Here is a 21,324-nt window from a genome sequence, read left to right as displayed (position 1 = left end):
AGTTCGTCCACCACACGAAACAGACCCGACCCCCCGGTCCCGGTTTCCAAGCGAGCGAAGACAATACATGCCTTAGACCGCTCGGCTGCCGTGACCGGCTAGTTAACTCATTAGAACAACTCCAATATCGTGAAGATTTTCTTAATTATATTAACCGGCGTGATTTGTTTCAAACCTTCCTGACGGAACAGCTACTGTGCTTATCGGGAACATGAACATTGTGGTCGTATGTGTAATCATAAGAGGAATTGTAGGATTTGAGGTTTACACAGCGGAGTCTATGATGAATGTCGTCTTCTAGGATGTGGAGCCGTGTAGATCTTGTGTTAACCGACGTTTCGGAGGAACGTATCGACTCCACCTTCATGGTATAAATTCCCTTAGTGGAGGGTGAAGTCCAGCTCGGTCCACTCGGCAAGGAGGCCACTGATTGGCCTATTGTACCTGCTCCGGGTGATTATGATGATGGAGAATTTGGCGGAATGAAGATTGGCAAGGGAAACCGAAGTACTCGGAGAAAACCTGCCCCAGCGCCACTTTGTCCACCACAAATCTCCAGACCCGGGATCGAACCCGGACCACCGCGGTGGGAAGCCAGCAACTAACCTCTTGAACTATGGCGCGGCCTTCAAGGTATAACAATCCGCAAGCCTGGAACCAGCGTGAGCACGTTGCTGCAGTGTGAGTCATCAGCCACCTGCTCAAGCTGGTTCCTCGCTCGCCGATTTCTTATACCCTGAATATGTAGGCAATACGTTTAACACAATTCACAGATTCAGTATTTACAAAGGTAAAAATTTTAAAATAATTCCAACGAATGTGCCCCAAACGGACGGATCCATTGCTTTAGGAAGCATATGATCACGGCGAACAATAATAGCATGTACCGGTTAAGCAGAGTTGACACACGTCACGTCATGAATAAGTAATACAACAGGGTGCACAAAAAATATGAAAATATTTACCTACAACAGGGCCAAGGCGATGTAAAATGGAATAATTTAAGTAGCTTTAGCCAGACGCTTAAATAAATTGTTTTAAAAATATAATTGGAGCATAATTTTAAGTTCGAACAGTATGGATCTAGTCTGATAGCCTTGAATACTTAACGATATATGCAGAGCTTTTATCTGGCGGTTTTGTTATGTACAAACTGTCAGTTAACACAATGGATACAAAAAAAAAAGAAATTTTGAAAGAAGACAAGGTAGTTGCTGAAGGGATTTTCGCTGCTACGTGTTTTCGTTGGCTGATATTCGATCTAAATTTTTGTTAAAGATGAAACCTAGGGTTGTGAAACAATTTGACTAACTAATTTCTTGGAGTTAAGTCCTTGAGAAGACGCCAATTCTGCAGCTACTCAAGAACTCTCCACAAGTGTATGTAACCTGAAGATTCATTACCATGTTCACAAGAGCCCTCCACTGGTCCCTGTCCTGAACCAGATCAATCCAATCAATACCATTCCAACCTATCCCTCTAAGATCCATTTTAATATTGTCCACCCACCTACGTCTTGATCTTCCCAGTGTTCTCTTTCCTTCTGACTTTCCTACCAGTGTCAATTTAAGTTATTATTAGTTGAAGGGGAAATATTGCTGTAGGACGTTAGGAGTTATAATTTTCCAGAACATGATCTGTACAATCCAGAATGAGCCTAAACATTTTCTTAGCTGTGGTGGGAGGAATTAATTCCAGTCCAAGTTCTCATCTCCAATGCTATATAAAGTCAGCACCAAAGTCCTTCTTAATACAACATTGATTGTTTCCGGGCTGCTGATATATCAATTTAAACCCATCTACTTGCATCAGAAACTTATATAAATATTGTTAAGAATTATAAAAATATTTGGGCAGAAGAGAGATGAACTGACAGGAGGTTGGAGAAAACTGCTTAATGAGGAGCTTCATAACGTGTACTCTTCTCCGAGTATAATTAGAATGATCAAGTCAAGGAGGATGAGATGGGCAGGACATCTAGCACGAATGGGGGAGAAGAATAATGCATATAGGATACTGGTTGGAAAGCCAGAAGGAAAGAGACCACTGGGAAGAACAAGGCGTAGGTGGGTGGACAATATTAAAATTATTCTTAGAAAGATAGGATGGGATAGTGTGGATTGGGTTGATCTGGCTCAGGATAGGGACCAGTGGAGGGCTCTTGTGAACACGGTAATGAACCTTCGGATTCCATAAAATGTTGGGAAATTCTTGAGTAGCTGAAGAATTGGCGGCTCATCAAGAAGGGCTCAGCTTCATGAGTAAGTAAGTAAGTATCATTAAAATATTTAAATATTCATCACAGAACATCACTTTTCAAAATATCGGAGCTATAAGAGGATATTCTCATGTCGGTATCTGTGCCAAGAGCTATATATCCAAGCATATTTTTTTGCAACTCTGTTATTCTGGTTTTCCCATCTGCCATCCCGCCTGTTCTGGCTGTATATGTTCTGTGTGACCTTTTGTCCGTAGCGACTCGAATGTCATACAGCGTCTGAAGGTCATTATGTAACATCGCTTTGCAAGATAAACCTAGGCTTTCATCTCGAGGCCCCGCGTTCCATATTCTCCTGGCTTATACCGTAATGTTGCCTGCAGTGTCAGAGGGAAACTTGAATACAAACGGACCCGTGCTCAAATGGCGTCCCAAGCAAATTGTTCCGTGTACTGAAATCTCCGACAGTCTTTTCTGTCACACTATACCACCGGGTGGTCCCTAGAGCTGGCCTAGAGAAAAATAAAGAGGCTGACATGATATAGGTCTTATCGCTTTCTCCATACCTCTACTTCAATTCATCGGAGACCGCCTCTGTGGTCTAGTGGTCAGAGTTGCTAGCTACAGATCTAGAGGTCCCGGGTTCGATTCCCGGATCTGCCAGATTTTCTGAGAAGTAGTGAGTCTAGAACGAGGTCCACTCAGCTGACTACGTGACAGCCTCTATCCGCTAAAGTTGGCACTAACTTGGCCGACAAGCGGCGGTCGCTCGGTCGGTATAGTTCGCTTGCGGAATACAGGCTACGGAGTTTTTGTATTTATAATCATCGTAACATCCACTACTTGGCTTTATATGACTTCACCAGTCTATTCAGAACCGTCAAATGAATGACTTTTATAGTTACGAATTTTATTAGAGTGAACAGCAGGACAGATAAAACTTGAATGAAGAGTAATAATCTATTTTTAAAACTTCTTCTCCATATTCTCACGTGTTTACGGTTGCGTGACTAATAATAATGGTGTTTGGATTGAATGATTGGTTTTATAAACAACTTCTTGTACAATCACCCATATCACTCCAATAATTCACAATCAATCTCCAGCCGAGCCCTTCTTCCTGGACTACCGAGGACTCGCTCCATTCTGATTCTGTTCTGTACTACTACTATAGTCATGAGGCGGACCTATAGAAAACACCGCTTTCTATATTGTTTTATATACAACTCCGTTGCATAGCAACGGAAGTTATTCGATTGTTGCCTTTGTACTCGTTGCCGCGGTAATATGTTTACTGATTCGTTGCCTAGCAATGTGTCTACATTTCACAATATTGTGCTCAAATAGGCCCCTAGAGTCTACAGTTTTACACTCAAATAAGGAACGATTTTTTTATATATCGAAAAGATAATTTGTATATAATTTCCTTTTAGAATTGTAATTTTTAAATATTTCACGCCCGCCATTATTCCTGAAATTTAAAATAGTATCTTTTGGCCGAGCTCTGTGTTGGGTGTGTAAGATTTACACGTGACACGGCTGATTGTGATATGATGTACACTTGTGTAGATCTCGTAAAATATCAAATTATTCAAGTGGCTTTCTTGCAGTAGTACCAAACTTGATATGTCATACTTTATATCTGAATGTCAAAATTGACGAGTTTTACGAGTCCCACGAGAAAGGCTGGAAGTTTTAAAATGCAGCATATATTTTGGACTTATTCTTACAAAGTTCGACAGGCTACCGAAGATGCAATGACGAACACAAGTCTGCCAAAAGTCTATGATCAAAAAGCCGCAATGCGTACCTGTGGCAGAAAATTGGTAAAGTTATTGTTACATTCATCATTAACAACCTACTTTTTCCTGTTACTAAGAAATCATCTCATAGTGTGGACCAAATTCATTCATTCATCAGTTGCACTACTGCCCTTTGTTGGGCCCTGACCTCTTATTCAGTTTCGTAATCTTTTTTACACAGTCTGTAGAACTCCTTGTACGGAAGATCAGCCCGCCGCAAGGCTGCTACCTACACACAGAACAACACAAACGCTCACAGACATCCATACTTCGATTTGGGTTTGAACCCACAAACCCAGGGTTCAAGCAAGCTAATACAGTTCATGCCTTAGACCGCGCGGACTGTGAGCCATATAGCTGAACTAAATCGGTTAGGAAACACGGCTGAAGTCTCGGTGTCCTAATCCGAATAGCCAACATAGGGTCCGATATGTCAGAACCATAGAGAATTCTGGATGATTTTAGTTATTCCAGTGCACCTAACATGCCTCTTTGCTACATAAATGCTCATGAATACATTCAAACATCCCTGCATACCATTCTGCAGTTCTGTCTTCATGATCTCCAGTCTAGAAGCCCCTAAATCTGTAGGAAGGGGTGATGGGTCCTTATGAGGAGCAGAAACATGCATTCCTCAAGCACACCATAGGCTCAATACTCAACTGGAAATAGTAATTAATATTCCTTAAGTTTCCCAGTAATTTTATGTTTACAATTTAACACTCTTTCTTGTNATTCAGGGAACAAGTCCTCCGGGAGGGACTTTAAGCCGTGGGTCCCGTGTCGTAGCTTTACGGCACGTAAAAGAACCTCGTATCTCCAAAGGAGGTCACTGAGCCAAATTACGGACGTTTCCTGCCCAACAGCAGTCTCTAATACCTCTGGTAGATGGGGGAAGCATTATAGATACCTCTCAGCTAGTAGAGCCGGTCTCGCTGGCTGGGCGGGACTGATGGTAAGCACCAGTACCGGTAGGATATAGAGACTGGTAGAAATCATAGAGGGAAGCACAATGGACCAATACAGATCTAAGTGCATGGGGAAACCCACCCTCTCCAATAACTAACTAACTAACTAAGATATGAGTTTTTCACGGCGGTGACTATGAAGAATGCCGTCTTCTGGGATGTGGCGCCGTGTAGATACTGTGTAAACCGACGTTTCGGATGAACGTATCGCCTCCATCCGAGAGCGAGTCTGCGGTCATCTGCTGACGCTAGTTCCTCACTGGCGGATTTTTATATCCTGAAAACAGAGGCGATACGTTCCTCCGAAACGTTAAGTTACACAATATCCACACGGCGCTACATCCCAGAAGACGTCATTCTATTTAACACTTCTTCGTAATTCTGTTTCCGGGGTGCACGTGTTTGTGCACCCCTTCGACCCCTAATTCAGTCGCATAACTCGGTGTGATGAGATGCATATTAATGTACAGACATCCCTCACACAATGGGAAGGCAGTGAGACCTGTAGGTTTACACTGGATCCCTAGCCTGAAAACTAGGAGCCCTAGACACATTGCAGTATTTGAGGTTCTCACAGAGGTGGTTGTGAAGAAGACAGGACTCTTCCATGTAGAAACATTGTTAAGGATTATGTCAATTGAAAAAATCCACCTCATCGGGACTCAAACCAACTACAGAAGACAATCTGCGGCAGAAATGAATTGCTTACCGTTGCAAAAAGCAGTGTACATAATTTTCACAGCCCCATAACGAGATAAATACATTAGAAACAAGATAAACAGAACGACAGCGCTGTAGAAATATCTACGGATAGGGGAGAAGCAGCTTCCCCTCGGATAATCCCTGACGGAGAGGATTTGCTTCAGTTAAGAACTCCTGTAATCCGTATGTCCACCCAAGTGACGCATTCCTGTATCTCTTTTGTCGAGGAATAAGAATGAGGAATTTTCTCACATTACAGAGCTTCATGCACATTTAAACAGAAGTGGAAGCTGTCAGTCTCGTAGAGCTGAAGCCGAGAATTGGCTCATCACTAAGTCATGTTGCCCGCAACATATTGGACAACTGGCAAACAGAAGAGATATTTCGCTTAGTGGTGGGTGGAGTCCAACTGGGTCCACTCGGCACGGCGGCCACTGATTGGACTATTGTAGCTTGCCCCGATGATTATGATGATGGAGAATTTGGTGGAATGAAGATTGGCAGGGGAAACCGAAGTTCTCGGAGGAAACCCGCCCCACCGCCACTTTGTTATCACCACAAATCCCACTTGACCAGACCCAGGATCGAACCTGGGCCGCCGCGGTGGGAAGCCAGCGACTAACCGCTTGAGCTATGGCGTGGCCTCCTTTTCCTTTGCGTATTATATAGACAGAGCGACCGCCGCTCGTCGGCGAAGTTAGTACCAACTTTAGCGGATAGAGATGTCCGCTTGCGGACTAAAGCCACGGAGTTCTTTCCTTTGCGTACTCGACATGTGGAAAAATATTTCAGTTAAAATTCTGTTGGACCTGCAGTCATGTATTTTTGTACACTACTACGTCACGGAAACCATTCGGATTAGGACACACGTGTATATATATATATCAGCCTCATGAGGATAACTGAGGAGATATTTCAAGTAAATAGCGGCTCCGATCTAGAAAACCGATATTAACGGCCGTGGAAATCCGTTGCGCTGACCACGCGACACCCTCTATCTGCAAAATTTGGCAATAACTTCGCCGACAAGCGGCAGTCTCTCCGTCGGTATAGTTCACTTGCGGACTCAAGCTACGGAGTTTTTGTTTATATATATGCCGGTCACAGTAGCCACATGGTCTAAGGCTTGAACTGTCTTCAATATCTCGGACGCTGGGACCGTGGGTTCGAATCCCACTCGAGGCATGAATGTCTATGTGCGTTTAATCTGTGTTTGTGTTGTCCTGTGTGTATGTAGCGGCCTTGCGACGAGCTGGTCACTCTTCCAAGGAGTCCTACCGTCTGTAAAAAAATATTACGGAACTGAATAAGAGGCCTGGGCCCTGAATGGGCGGAAAAAGCTACTGAAAAATAATATATATATGTTGCTTAGAATGACTGATACTATGACCTCCCAGAATATTGATCTTTCTCCTGAAACACCCTGTGTAACGTCACACAGTAGGAGAGAAAATTGAGAGTGGATTGGAAAGGAACTGGGAGTAAAGTTTAGTGTCCTGCTCGGTATACAAACCCCGGTATATTCCTAGAGGGACCTAGAAACAGAGCGAACAATCTCAGGGAGGATAATGGTTGTCCAGGCCGAAATTCGAAGCAAGAAATTCCCGAATACAAGTCTCCGTCTCTATACCGTCCTGTTCCGTGTGATGAAGACGGGTTGCTCCAAAGAAGTGGTACACAGAGCGCAGCGTGGCCAAATTAAGACGAAGTGGACCGAAGCCGTCACCTGGAATTAGGGCTGTGTAGCCCCGGGCTTACAAAATCCATTACACACTTTGTGGGGCGGTGCGGGCTACGGGACAGGTTATACGGCCCGCTGTACAAGCTCGAAGTCTTCAACAGTGTCTGTTCGTTCCATATTAACAAATTTACTGTCACGTTTAACGTATGTAAGAAAGGAGTTTAATGGCACGCGATTTCCCAACGCAATCGCAGCGTAAATTTAGGCTACGTAAAACACTGGAAAAGTGGGTTCGACTCGAAGTGGGTGTCATAGGTGTTTATCCGCGGTTTTCTGCTTTTGTTGTAGAATTACTATTTAATTTCTTACCCGACTAATCACTAACTCATGAAGCTGAGCACTTCTCGAGAAACTGACAGTTGTGCAGCTACTCAAGAACTTACCAGCATTTTATGGAACCCGAAGGTTCATTATCGTGTTCACAAGAGCTCTCCACTGGTCCCTATCCTGAGCCAGATCAATCCAATCGATGCCATCCCATCCTAATTCTCTAAGATCCATTTTAATATTGTCCACCACCTACATATTGGTCTTCCCAGATGTTTCTTTCCTTATTGCTTTCCCACCATTCGTGCTACATGCCCTGCTCATCTCATCCTCTTTGACTGATCAATTTTCCCGTCTAATAGGATTTATAAAATTATTTTAATTCGATTATACCAAGGACCCAATGTATTTTTTTATTGCTAGTGGGGTGGGACTAAGTCCCTTGTACTGCGGCCAATTCTGGCCTATCGTACCAGCCCCAGATGATAGGCGAGGGTGATTGTGGAGCAATTGGTGGAATGAAGAGTGGCAGCGGAAACCGATGTACTCGGAGAAACCCTGCCCCAGCGCCACTTTGTCCACCACAAATCCCACTTGACCAGACCCGGGATCGAACCCGGGCAGACGCGGTGGGAAGCAAGAGACAAACTGCTTGAGCTATGGCGCAGCCTAGGACCCAATCTAACTTCGGAACGAAGATGAATAGTTAATGAATTGCACATGATACATAAATGAATTTGTGTGACTTGATGATGATGCATAATTTATGTTTTTTCGAATCTAATGAGATTAGATGATGATTATGCAGGATTAGTGAGGAATGGCCAGTAACCTATTCCGTGTTGTTCTCTCTGTATTTGCAATATTGTATTTGAGCATCCTGTTGAATTAATATGTCCTTCACACAGGATAAAATTCCGTCAGCAATGCGACTACAGGTATTTGTATCTCTCCTTCCTTTCACGAAACGGCCATCTTCAGGTGCCCCAGCTATGCCAGGACTGTTCCACTGTATAAAATGTCTACTTATTCACATCAGATGTAACTTCGATATTTCATGATATAAAATACAGAATGTTCCTCTCGATGTAATTTACTTTTAAATATAAAATTCATTAAAATTTTGTAAAATTATTTTTTACACCTTTGCTAAGGACGTCGTCCATTTGTCTAAACGATATACTCGTATATTATTATCCATTTATTTAGATTTTTATGACTGCCTCTGTGGTCTAGTGGTCAGAGTTCCTGGATACAGATCCAGAGGTCCGGGTTCGATTCCCTGCTCTACCAGGTTTTCTGTGAAGTATTGTTTCTGGAACGGGGTCCACTCAACCTCGTGAGGATAATTGATGAGATATTTGAAGGGAATAGCAGCTCCGGTCTAGAAAACCGAAATTAACGGCCGTGGGGATTCGTTGCGCTGACCACGCGACACCCTCTATCCGCTAAAGTTGGCACTAATTTCGCCGACAAGCGGCGGTCGCTCGGTCGGTATAGTTCGCTTGCAGATTAAAACCACGGAATATTTTTATACTGTAGCGACCTGGGTGTTCGCATGTTGTTTTCCGTGCTTAAGACCGTTGTTGTGGTTATCATCTACAATGTCTAAGAGCCCACATTTTTATTGTTTTTTATTTACTGTATATAATGTTATGTTTATATACTCCCTTTGTCCCTAGCCTGTTTGTCGTTCAGCTCGCCTTCGTATTGTGTTCCCTTGTGTGCACACGTTATGCATGTGTAGTGTGCTTACTCCTGTATTTATAATGTACCGGGCTGAAGGGGAAGGGGTGTGTACTGTTATCCGTGTCAATGCAGATTATCCCTACTGATTTTATTTTTTATTTCTGTATTTCACTAAATTCATTGAGGAAGACCACGGAATTCAGGGTAATCCAAGGTAAACTTATGTAACCTAAATGAAATTAGAGGCAACGGGTACGTCGTAATATCGCTAACAGTGAACCAGGCTTCAAGGCGTCATGTCCCAGGCGCCAGTAATTTTCAATGTAGCCCTTCCATGATTATAGCCACATACAAAGGACAAGTTAAGTTTCTGAAGAAGATACCATGTCTTCTGATCGAATGTTGTGAATTTGACCTAATATACATTGCATCTGTTTCAGTTTCTGTCAGAATTTCAGCCTTGTAACTTACGTTTTCCTACATTCATCAGAATAATTGCTTGGATTTTTATTTCGAAATAGGTCATACGTCTCCTGCAATTTCTCATGCTTCAGTTGATAACAGTGCTTGCAAATAATGCAAGAACAATGTTTTCTGATGGTGTAAGAAAATATAGATTCTTCCCTCTTTGTTACAGTAAAGACAGACTGGAGATAAATCCATAGCCTGGAAATTATGACAGGAAATGTTTAGTGCCTACATGAATGATATTGATGGAAATTAAAAATCTCCGATATCATTTATTTCCGTTCCAGATGTTTATGAAGATTTAAAAGTTACGAAATGCAACAAAATTTATACATAAATATCTCGAAGGTTTCGATATGTATTGATTTTGTGTGTACAATGGAGGACACATGGAAATCCCGATCTCAGATTCATCATTTATCTTTACTTGGCGCTTCTAGATCCTAGATTTGTGCAAAATAATGCAATTTTGGGGGTTGTGAGGCCTTGAGGTTAGAAGAAAGCTTTCTGCGAACTACCCCCTTGAGAACCTCAATTCCAGTATCGTTCAGTATTGTTTGAGATAGGCTATAAATACAATCATAATTGTTGTACGGTTCTTCCGTGGCGTTCTTTGTCTTATATGAATATATTTTTATATATTTTCCTGTTTTCAACAGATATCCGAGGTCCGGTGCCCCCAGTTTTGAATGAAAGATTGCTCATGCTGACAGCGAAAGTGGATGACACCGTCGTGGTTCCTTGTGTCGCATACGCCAACCCCAGGCCTCAGTACAGGTAAACAAGCGCGCAGAAATTCGTTGTCATTCAGTACGTACGTGTCTGACTCCTCTCAGTGCGCATGCGTTTGTGTGTGCTTTCCTTGATAACAAACATAATGTTAAATGTACACCCATTGCTAGGCACCAGGTTGGTAAACAAGTTCCCGCGAAGACAGATTCCTGGTAAAGAGTTACGCAACAATTCTGACAACAGAAGAAGTGTTTTCAATGGAATCCGCGCCGTGCCTAGTGCTAAGCAACAGAACTGTAAGCACGTCTACAGTAGGTGTTTTCTGTGGAGTCTGTGCCGAATGTTTATAGGGGACAGTGAAGGTCGTTTGCAGTCAGTTATATCAAAAAATGCGTGAGTCAAGGACACGAAGCTGTCACGGTAATGAGTTGTGAGGATTCATCTGTGAAGTGTTAGCAGACATTGAAGACTTTATGTACTGTAGTTACAGTAATCTTGAGAGTGTAAGAACTAATTGTAGTTACGTCTAGTGAAGATCCAATAAACCGATTCACCAATCCAAACCCGCGTCTTAGTCACTGAGACACGTGGCAATAATAAATCAACTTCGTGATACTTACGGATTTCGGAAATAATAAATTTAAGCGTAATCGCCAACATATTTTAATTGCAATATCACTACCAGAATAGAATTCTGTGTGTCACTAAAAACAGTAGGTATCGGTGTTGTAGTCAGTTAACAAAGCAGTTGCATTTGTGTTGCCAAATTGTTCTGAATTTTCCAGCACTGAGATAAAAGGTAAAGTTGTCCCTGTGCTTAACTAATTAAGCACTACGCCATGAAGACGTGTGGGAGAGTGGTCGAGGAGTCGGAGTTCAAGTTCCGGTACGGTCAAGAATTTTCACTTCTCCAATCGTCCAGACCGGCTCTATTTCAAGGAAATAGCGGCTCCGGTCTAGAAAACCGAGATCAACGGCCGTGGGGATCCGTTGCGCTCACCACGCTACACACTCTCTATCGGCAAAAGTTGACACTGACTTCGCCGACAATCGGCGGTCGCTCGGTAGGTATAATTCGCTTGCTGACTACAGGCCACGGAGTCCTCTTTGTCGATGCGTTGTTTATTGATCACAGAGCCGGACTCTTATACTTATTACCTATATATCTTCGCGCAGATCTGTCGAGTTACCGGGACTTTAGTGAAGTTTCTACAAAGTTGGTAGCATTTGTTTGGCACAACTATGGTTCTTTATCAACATAGACAAAACCAAAATAGACTGAAATGTCGAGAATTTCCAGTTCTCTTGAGAGAGGAAATAAAATATAATGTGACTTACTCGTAAATCATATTTTATTATTTTCTATTATCTCCAAAAATTGCTGTGTTTCTTTCATTTATCTGTGTTTCCCTACAGTTTCTTTCTTCCTATATAGAATCTCTCTAAATTGCACAACATATATATTTGTGTTCGCAGTGATCATCTTGTCCTGCTGTCCCACTGAAAGTAGCAATAATTAATTTCCTTCAGCTCACTATTCCGCCCTTTGTTCCTCTCTTGAGTTATCTTACATAATCTCAACTTTCTCCGGGTATAAATACAGCCCAGTTATTTCTCTCATAACTGATTTCTGTTTTGTTTTTCTTATTGCTTTTGGGATGGGACTAAGTCCCTTGTACTGCTGCCACTTCTGGCCTATTGTACCAGCCCCAGATGATAGGTGAGGGTGATTGTGGAGCGTTTGGTGGAATAAAGATTGGCAGGGGAAACCGAAGTACTCGGAGAAAACCTGCCCCAGCGCCACTTTTTCCACCACAAATCCTACTTGACCAAACCCGGGATCGAACCTGGGCCGCCGCGGTGGGAAGCCAGCGATAACCGCTTGAGCTATGGCGCGGCCATGATTTCTGGTTTAGCGAACATTATTTTAGTATAGAATATAACATATTATGGCATATTTGCCCATGCCAAGGGCTGTGAAGCCAGCAAAAACAACCGTTGCTAGATCGTTAATAAAAATCGTAGACGAGTAGAAACCGTGGGGTTGTGATGACCTCCTATTGTATTCATAACTTACATAATCATTTTTTAAAAAATCTGTTAGTTGGTTTAAGAGCTGAAGGGGACAAAAACACAGCAGAGTAAACTAAAGAATTTACTGATTTTCGCGAGAAGGCTCAGTGGGCCGAAACTTTTAGGTTAGACAAGTTACGAGTAGGTCAGTAAAAAATATAAATTTTAATTAATTTATATTGTGCAGTCAACACTCATTTTCAAACCGTGTCAGCTGTAACATGTACGCAATTAACATTAATTACAGTATAGAAACACGACTATCAAAGTAATTTACTAATTGTACTCAGCCAGTAAAATTGATACTAAAATTTTCAGAGAGCATTTATTTTCATTAGGCGATCGGTTTTTTTGCTGATCAATAGATTCCTTTTCAAGTGAACGTAATTTGCTGAACACGACTGAACTGGTATAACGACCAGCATGCATCATGGGAATGGACACGAAAAAGCTACAGCGCATGCTCCGATTACACTATATTTGTGGCAGATTTACGCATGTTAAGTTACTCAGACAGAAACGCAACACAGAATAACTAACTTTACAAAGAAGAGTCTTTCTTGAGAAACTAATAGATGAATTAAAGTTTTCCCTGTGTTTAACTAATTAAACACTACGCCATGAAGGCGTATGGCGGAGTGGAGTTATAGCTCTATCATTCTTGACCTTGGCACTAGATGGAGGTGAGTGGTCAGCTTCACGCTCCTGCCACTTCACCCCCAGGGAAAGAAGTCCCGTTACGCATCGGCTAAGTCGCTGAGTGAGCTTTAGTGCTGGTCTGGACAACGTGGAGAAGAAAGAATTCTTGACCCTACAGGGACTCGAACTTCGACCCCTCGGCCGTCAAACCTGTAGCCAGTCGCTATACCGACTGCACTATCCCGACTAATAATTATTGAAACAATTCCCGTGCCTTATAATAACTCAAAGGCTCATTGCTATATTCAAAACAACCTGTGGGAAATTTCTTTCCGTAATAATCGAATCCACAAATTCCCCGCCTTGTATTCTTTCATATCCATTTGAATATTATTCTAAGTGTTCTGTTCCCTTTAGGTTTTTCAACGGAAACTAGCTTTTTTTTTCTCTCTTTTCAGTTCAGAATTTTAACGATATATCATTTAATTCTCTTTTCCAAAACTTCGATCTATCGAACTATAATTGTGTCAGAAACTTTGGCCCTCGAACTAATGGAACAGCGCGCTTACAAGACTGTCTCGACGTAACAGAATTGTACTGAGTGCACATGGAAGGACAGTGTATAAGAGGGCACTCACTCCCGATTATTGAGAGGTTGATAGAATAAGGAATGTTAAATGTTAGGAGCATGTTGTAGGCATATGAAAATAAGAATTAATACAACATTGTCTTTGCAAAACTCCACAGAAATATACCATTTTTGACAAACGTAAATGGGAAATAATTTCGCAAAGTGTCTATAAAAATTGTTTTTCCAATTATGGAATTTTGTTGTAACGACTATGAATCTTTGGATTCCATAAGGAACAGACATTTCTTGCTTAGCTGGATGACTAGCAGTGGCTCAAAGCGGCCTCCGTAGTCTAGGGGTAACGTTCCCACCTCATGACTCAAGGTACCCGGCGGAGGTCGTGGAATTTTTAAGGGCGGAAAAATTCAGGGAACAAGTCCTCCGGAAGGGACTTTAAACCGTGGGTCCCGTGTCGTAGATTTGCGGCACGTAAAAGATCTTCATGTCTCTAGAAGAACTCTGAGCTAAATTAGGCAACAATTTCCCGCCCAAATAGTTTCCAACGCCTCTGGTAGATGGGGGAAATATCAGGTACCGACGGCCGACCTCGTTGGCTGAACGGGGCTGATAGCACGCACCAGTACCGGTAGGGTATGGGGACAGTAGAAATTAAAGGGGGACGCACAATGGACCAATAATTGGTCTAAGTGCATGGAGAAACCCACCCCCTCTAATAATTCAATTCAATTCAATTCAATTCTTTATTATTTATAATAATAATAATAATAATCAGTGGCTCAAAGAAACACCATTGGTTCATTCAATTGGCTGTGACTGAATTGTTTGCTTCCGACAAGCGCGGTTACACTACGATTGTTACTGGGTGGGAACCGACACAGTGGACCCCTCTGGTCAGTCACTGATTAAATTTATTGTGTGCATTAGCATCATTAATGAACACTGCAACAAGTATATCAGTGTCTGTGACAATTAGAGAAATGATTGATAGTTCCGTTGTGCGCTTATGCATGCTGTAACGCAATTGGGAGACAGTTGTGTGCTCAGTTTGTGAGACTTGCGTTTCTTTGTGTGTTCCATTCATGTTCTTTACTTGTATGCGTAATATATTCTATTGCAACTATTGTAACCTGGTCAGAGAGACAGAGAGAAAGTGTATGTGTGAATATGTGTGAGTGTGTGAGAGTATGTGAGTGTGTGTGAATATGTCTGAGCGTGTGTGAGAATATGTGAGGGCGAGTGTGTGTGTGTGAATATGTGCGTGTGTGTGTGAGNAGTATGTGAGTGTGTGTGAATATGTCTGAGCGTGTGTGAGAATATGTGAGGGCGAGTGTGAATGTGTGTGTGTGTGTATGTGAGCGCGAGTATGAATATGTGTGAGTGTGTGAGAGTATGTGAGGGCGAGTGTGAATGTGTGTGAGTTTGTGTATTTGAGCGCGAGTGTGTGTGTGGATATGTGTATGCATATGAGCGCGAGTGTGAGTGTATGTGTGTGTGTGCGTGCGTGCGTGCGCATGCGCGCGTGCGTTTGTTCCACGACGTGTTGGCCAAATTTCAGTATTCATATCCAAACAAGACTGTACATGTATGAAGAAGAAGAAGAAGAAGAAGGGTGTGACTATTTCGGGACCTGTTTTGCGTCCTGTTGATAAGACGTAACGTGTGATATTTAAAACCCTTTCTAAGCTATTCTCGGTTTTGTTCACACACGTGTTATGTGATCGCAATGTTAACCCCGGTACTGTCGCAACATCTCCACACCATTTGTCGCACATTGGCAGTCTGGATCCGGGAAATTTTAAGGCCGTTATAACTTTTGGGTGATAGTTAGGGCAGTTGACGTAGATACGACAAACATCTCTAACTTATTGTCCTTGCTTCAGAATACACGTATAACTGCTGCTTCGATACATCGAAACGTGTTCAGGGTGATAGCAAATTCATCTCGCAATACTTCCATAAAACACAGTATGTTCATCCCTCAATGGGTTATATTAAAGTTTTCCGTTGTTTCCTTCAGTTGTTATTTTGAAATATTTAGCTTAGCTTAATATTGTCACGTGTTAAGTGACTATAGACGGGGTTTGGATTTATAAATTAATATATTCGACTCTTGAAACAACTCGTAATTACAGATAACTACGACAGTATCACTCAATTACACCTAAGCTCACTGTAACTACAGCACACATAAATTCTTCTCAGTCCTCACTAGCCATTGCTTGGTAGCGGCTTCCAGCAGCGGACGTTCCTCTCCCTCTGTGTTCCCGATTTATTCCCGACCTCATCTACCAGCAGCAAATCTTAACTGACTGTCTGCTGACTCTCTCATAATGACAGCTGGCCCTCTTTATTCAGTATCGACACGGACCACACAGAAAGCACCGTTTCCAACAGCTCTTCTGTTTTTGTTTGTGTATGTGTTACGGCAATCACGTAACGGCTACTGTGTCATTGTCTAGCAATGGGCGTGTTTACAGAGCCGTTCCCTAGCATGGCTGTCTCTGCTGGCTTCACAGTTTTTGCCTTTAGCAAATATTCCTAAATATTTATAATTATGCATTATTTCTTTCCCTCCCAGCTGCTGAAATCGGCTGTTCTTTTCGTTGTAACTGTGACACACGTACATGAGTTGGTGGCCAGTTCAGTGCCGTGCCGAGAAACAGAGACCCTGGGATAGAACTCAAGCAGCAAAAATGAAATGCCTTAGAAATATCAAAGAGATCAATTAAGGAATAAAAGTATTCGAAATTGTGTCTTCCCTTTGTATGAAAAATAAATTGCAGAATGTGGAGGCAAATGTAAAATATTCTTCCAAATGATGGAACTTGCTCGTATTTCATTTCCAGCCTATTAATATCGTCCCATAGACGAGACATAGGAAGACCAAACAGAAAGTGGAAGGAGACGTAACAATATTAGAGGCCCGAACAGGCGATTCGCCTAATCCATGGAGTGGTGATTATTATTATTACATGAAGAAAAACACAGAAACTTTAAGTGACGCAAGTAAGAAGATTGGTCTACAAGTAAACTCAGAGAAAACTAAGTATATGCTGCTGTCACGTCACCAGAATTCAGGGCAAAATCATGACATAAAGATAGGTAACAGATGTTTTGAATATGTGGCACAGTTCAGATTTTTGGGAACGACAGTAGCAAATCAAAATTCGATTCAGGAGGAAATTAAAGGGAGACTGAACTCGGGTAATGCCTGCTACCATTCAGTCCTGAACTTTTGTCTTCATATTTGATGTCTAAAATTGTAAAAATTAGAATATACAAAATTATAATTGTGCCTGTGGTTTTGTAGGGGTGTGAAACTTGGTTTCTGACATTTAGGGAGGAACATAGACTGAGGGTGTTTGAGAACAGGGTGTTGACAATATTTGGACCGAAGAGAGATGAAGTGACCGGAGGTTGGGGAAAACTGCATAATGAGGAGCTTCATAACTTGTACTCTTCTCAAAGTATAATTAGAATGATCAAGTCAAGGAGGATGAGGTGGGCAGGGCATGTAGCACGAATGGGAAAACAGAAATGCATGTAGGATATTGGTGGGAAAATCAGAAGAGACCACTGGAAAGACCAAATGGATGTGGAACAAAGATGTGGACCAAATATGTGGATAATATTAAAATTGATCTTAGAGCGATAGACTGGGGTGGTATTGACTGGATTATTCTGGCTGAGGATCGGAAACAATGGTGGGCTCTTGTGAACACGGTAATGAACCTTCGGGTTCCACAAAATGTTGGGAAATTCTTGAGTGGTTGCATGACTGGCGGCTTCTCAAGAAGGGCTCAGCTCCACGAAATGTGGTATGCCATGAGCATAGGAGTTGATTTTCCAAACTTATCTCTTCTTCAGACTAACAGACTATACTTCGGATGTAAGCAAAACTAAGTAAAAAGTAAATATGATGTCTATATTTATGTACAGTAATTCCGAAAATGGCCGAGACAAATTTATGGACAATCTCGAGGTTCTCTCTCTGCACGTAACAAATTTTGAAACTTTGTGGGCTCACTGTACTACAGAATTTTCTCCTCTTTGTCGTACGAAGCTAACTCAGTTGAGTGTGGAACTGCCGAGTTTCACAAAAGAGAGATTTGTGATATTGTCTTATCATACTCACTTTAAAACGTGGTTGCGTGTCTGAAATCCATCACTTAGAGAGAGCTTCAAAACAAAAGTTTTATTCATGGATACCCATCGTCACTGAGACTGAAACTGCAACACATATGCCGCAATGCTTTTTCCTTTATTGTTGTCCCGTCAGCTGTCAAACCGATGCGGCGCTCTGAATTCCCCAGTTTCATACGGGCAGCTAAACTGACGTAAATAGGAATTTAACAATATGATAAAACATTTTACGCTCTTTCAGTTTTATCGAATCCAATATTTTAATTCGTTTTAGCGAAGCTTTAAATTAATTGTAGGATTATTTCTCGTCCGTTGCTTTCGATTCACAATACGAATCCAGCTCTGTGCCTGCCTCAGTCCTCACGTTTCGGCTCTCACTTGGATAAATGTGATTTGGTATAGGTGATTTACATGAAGAGTGGCGAGAACAATTTATTTTTATCTCATAGATCTACTTTATCTGTGCTGACATGTAGTTGAGAGTGTGAAAATAGACGTGGTATAGAGTGGATGAATTTAATTTATTCACCACTGGTATACATCACTCATGACTACACTTTACAGGTCACTGACACGCACAGAATAGTGTTCTTAGTCTGTTACAGTGTCCACTAGCTGTTTCCTGGCAACGGCTTCTACTGAGGGAACATTCTTCAGCTTCCCGTACTCGGGTCATCTTATCACAGCCGCCGTGCAGAACTCATGTTAACTGACAACTCAACTAATTGGGTCCCAGTCTGGCGGCCATTTTACACCAACCTCCTAGTTTTCTCTTCACGGCCTGACTTCCAGCTGACACCTGAGCTCTCTCACTCGCCAGCCAACTTCTTCACCTCATTTCAATCAATTGAACTGCTGGTATCTCCAAGCAACAACTAACTCGTTGCTTCATACAGTTCTCCTCATAACATCTCTGCACGGACCACACAGAAAACACTGTTCTATTGTTGCGTTGGTGTCCGTCGCCGCAGAAAGGTGTTTACTGATCTGGTGCTTAGAAACGGGTTGCATAGTAGAGTATTGTGCGGGTGTCAGACGAGGAGTGAGGAAGGAGAAAGGGGAGTGGAGTATTGTGTGGGTGACAGAGGGGAGTGAGAGGGGAGAAGGGGGAATAGAGCATTGTGTGGGTGACAGAGGAGGAGTGAAGAGGGAGAAGGGGGAGTAGAGTATTATGTGGGTGACAGAGGAGGAGTGAAGAGGGAAAAGGGGGAGTAGAGTATTGTGTGGGTGACAGACGAGGAGTGAGAAGGGAAAAGGGGGAGTAGAGTATTGTGTGGGTGACAGAGGAGGAGTGAAGAGGGAGAAGGGGGAGTGAAGTATTGTGTGGGTGACAGAGGAGGAGTGAAGAGGGAAAAGGGGGAGTAGAGTATTGTGTGGGTGACAGACGAGGAGTGAGAAGGGAAAAGGGGGAGTAGAGTATTGTGTGGGTGACAGAGGAGGAGTGAAGAGGGAAAAGGGGGAGTAGAGTATTGTGTGGGTGACAGAGGAGGAGTGAAGAGGGAAAAGGGGGAGTAGAGTATTGTGTGGGTGACAGAGGAGGAGTGAAGAGGGAAAAGGGGGAGTAGAGTATTGTGTGGGTGACAGAGGAGGAGTGAAGAGGGAAAAGGGGGAGTAGAGTATTGTGTGGGTGACAGAGGAGGAGTGAAGAGGGAAAAGGGGGAGTAGAGTATTGTGTGGGTGACAGAGGAGGAGTGAAGAGGGAAAAGGGGGAGTAGAGTATTGTGTGGGTGACAGAGGAGGAGTGAAGAGGGAAAAGGGGGAGTAGAGTATTGTGTGGGTGACAGAGGAGGAGTGAAGAGGGAAAAGGGGGAGTAGAGTATTGTGTGGGTGACAGAGGAGGAGTGAAGAGGGAAAAGGGGGAGTAGAGTATTGTGTGGGTGACAGAGGAGGAGTGAAGAGGGAAAAGGGGGAGTAGAGTATTGTGTGGGTGACAGAGGAGGAGTGAAGAGGGAAAAGGGGGAGTAGAGTATTGTGTGGGTGACAGAGGAGGAGTGAAGAGGGAAAAGGGGGAGTAGAGTATTGTGTGGGTGACAGAGGAGGAGTGAAGAGGGAAAAGGGGGAGTAGAGTATTGTGTGGGTGACAGAGGAGGAGTGAAGAGGGAAAAGGGGGAGTAGAGTATTGTGTGGGTGACAGAGGAGGAGTGAAGAGGGAAAAGGGGGAGTAGAGTATTGTGTGGGTGACAGAGGAGGAGTGAAGAGGGAAAAGGGGGAGTAGAGTATTGTGTGGGTGACAGAGGAGGAGTGAAGAGGGAAAAGGGGGAGTAGAGTATTGTGTGGGTGACAGAGGAGGAGTGAAGAGGGAAAAGGGGGAGTAGAGTATTGTGTGGGTGACAGAGGAGGAGTGAAGAGGGAAAAGGGGGAGTAGAGTATTGTGTGGGTGACAGAGGAGGAATGAGAGGGGAGAAGGGAAAATTTGGCCTAGCCCATTTGATTTATGTGACTGCACCCCCCGCGCCACCCCTTTTTCAACACAACTGTCGCATAAATGGAGGAGTACCTCTACCCCAAAATACGCTGTGACTGTCCCTTCGACACCCTTTCCAATTGGCCAACCACATACATCCTCTCATTCTGCATTATACCGTTCTGTTAAGGGCAGTACCAACCGGCATTGCACATGTAAGTCCCCTAATGATTTGATTTCATATATTTAATAACGTTGATATTATCATTAGATGACTTTCGAGATATGTCACTCTTCAAATTTCACGTATCATAAAATTTTAAGTTCTCACGTTGGTGACATGCTTGCTGCTTGTTTACTTGTCTTCCTCCTCGGCCATGAAGATTGAGGTAGTAAGTTTCTCCGAAACGTCTATAAGTTTCTACCATGTTACACAGTGTCACATCCCAATAAGGACGTAATTCCCTACTCCCCGCGTATCGTATTACAATGATTGCTCCCTTATTGCCTTCGAAACACAACATACTCGTATTACGCGATCAAACGGGCTGGCCGCAAAGTCAGTACTCTTTGCTTTCATTCCGAAGGTGCTGGGTTTGAATCCTGGCCGAGACATTGGCTATCCTGACTGAGGGTTCCCAGTGGTTTTCCTCAGTTCCGCGAGATAAATGCATACCAGGAATCTTTCTGGGGGTAAAGGACGACCGGCGCGTAAGGTTAACAACCTCACCGCCATCTGTGAGCCAACTATCTACATAATGCGGGAGCGTCGACGTCTCACAACCCTATGGGCCTCCACGGCCTGTTACAGGGATAACTTCACCTTTTTTATTATTAATGTTATTATTATTCTGACTTAGGAGCCAGGAAAGCGTAGTTAGATACT

The 21,324-nt window shown here is 42.9% G+C and overlaps 1 protein-coding gene across 7 annotated transcripts in view; it reads left to right on the top strand.

The window, feature by feature from the left end:
* LOC111863230 (Down syndrome cell adhesion molecule-like protein Dscam2) overlaps window positions 1–21,324 on the top strand; it is a 407,724-nt gene that overhangs the window by 304,578 nt on the left and 81,822 nt on the right. For all 7 annotated transcript variants that reach the window (XM_033750977.1, XM_033750976.1, XM_033750975.1 and 4 more), the window contains exon 6: window positions 10,515–10,632. In XM_033750977.1, coding sequence (XP_033606868.1) covers window positions 10,515–10,632 — 118 coding nt within the window. The remainder of the gene's footprint in view (window positions 1–10,514; window positions 10,633–21,324) is intronic.

Source organism: Cryptotermes secundus, unplaced genomic scaffold (assembly GCF_002891405.2).
Source record: "Cryptotermes secundus unplaced genomic scaffold, Csec_1.0 scaffold688, whole genome shotgun sequence".
NCBI classification, from domain to species: domain Eukaryota; kingdom Metazoa; phylum Arthropoda; class Insecta; order Blattodea; family Kalotermitidae; genus Cryptotermes; species Cryptotermes secundus.
This window is presented reverse-complemented; position numbering and strand designations above follow the sequence as displayed.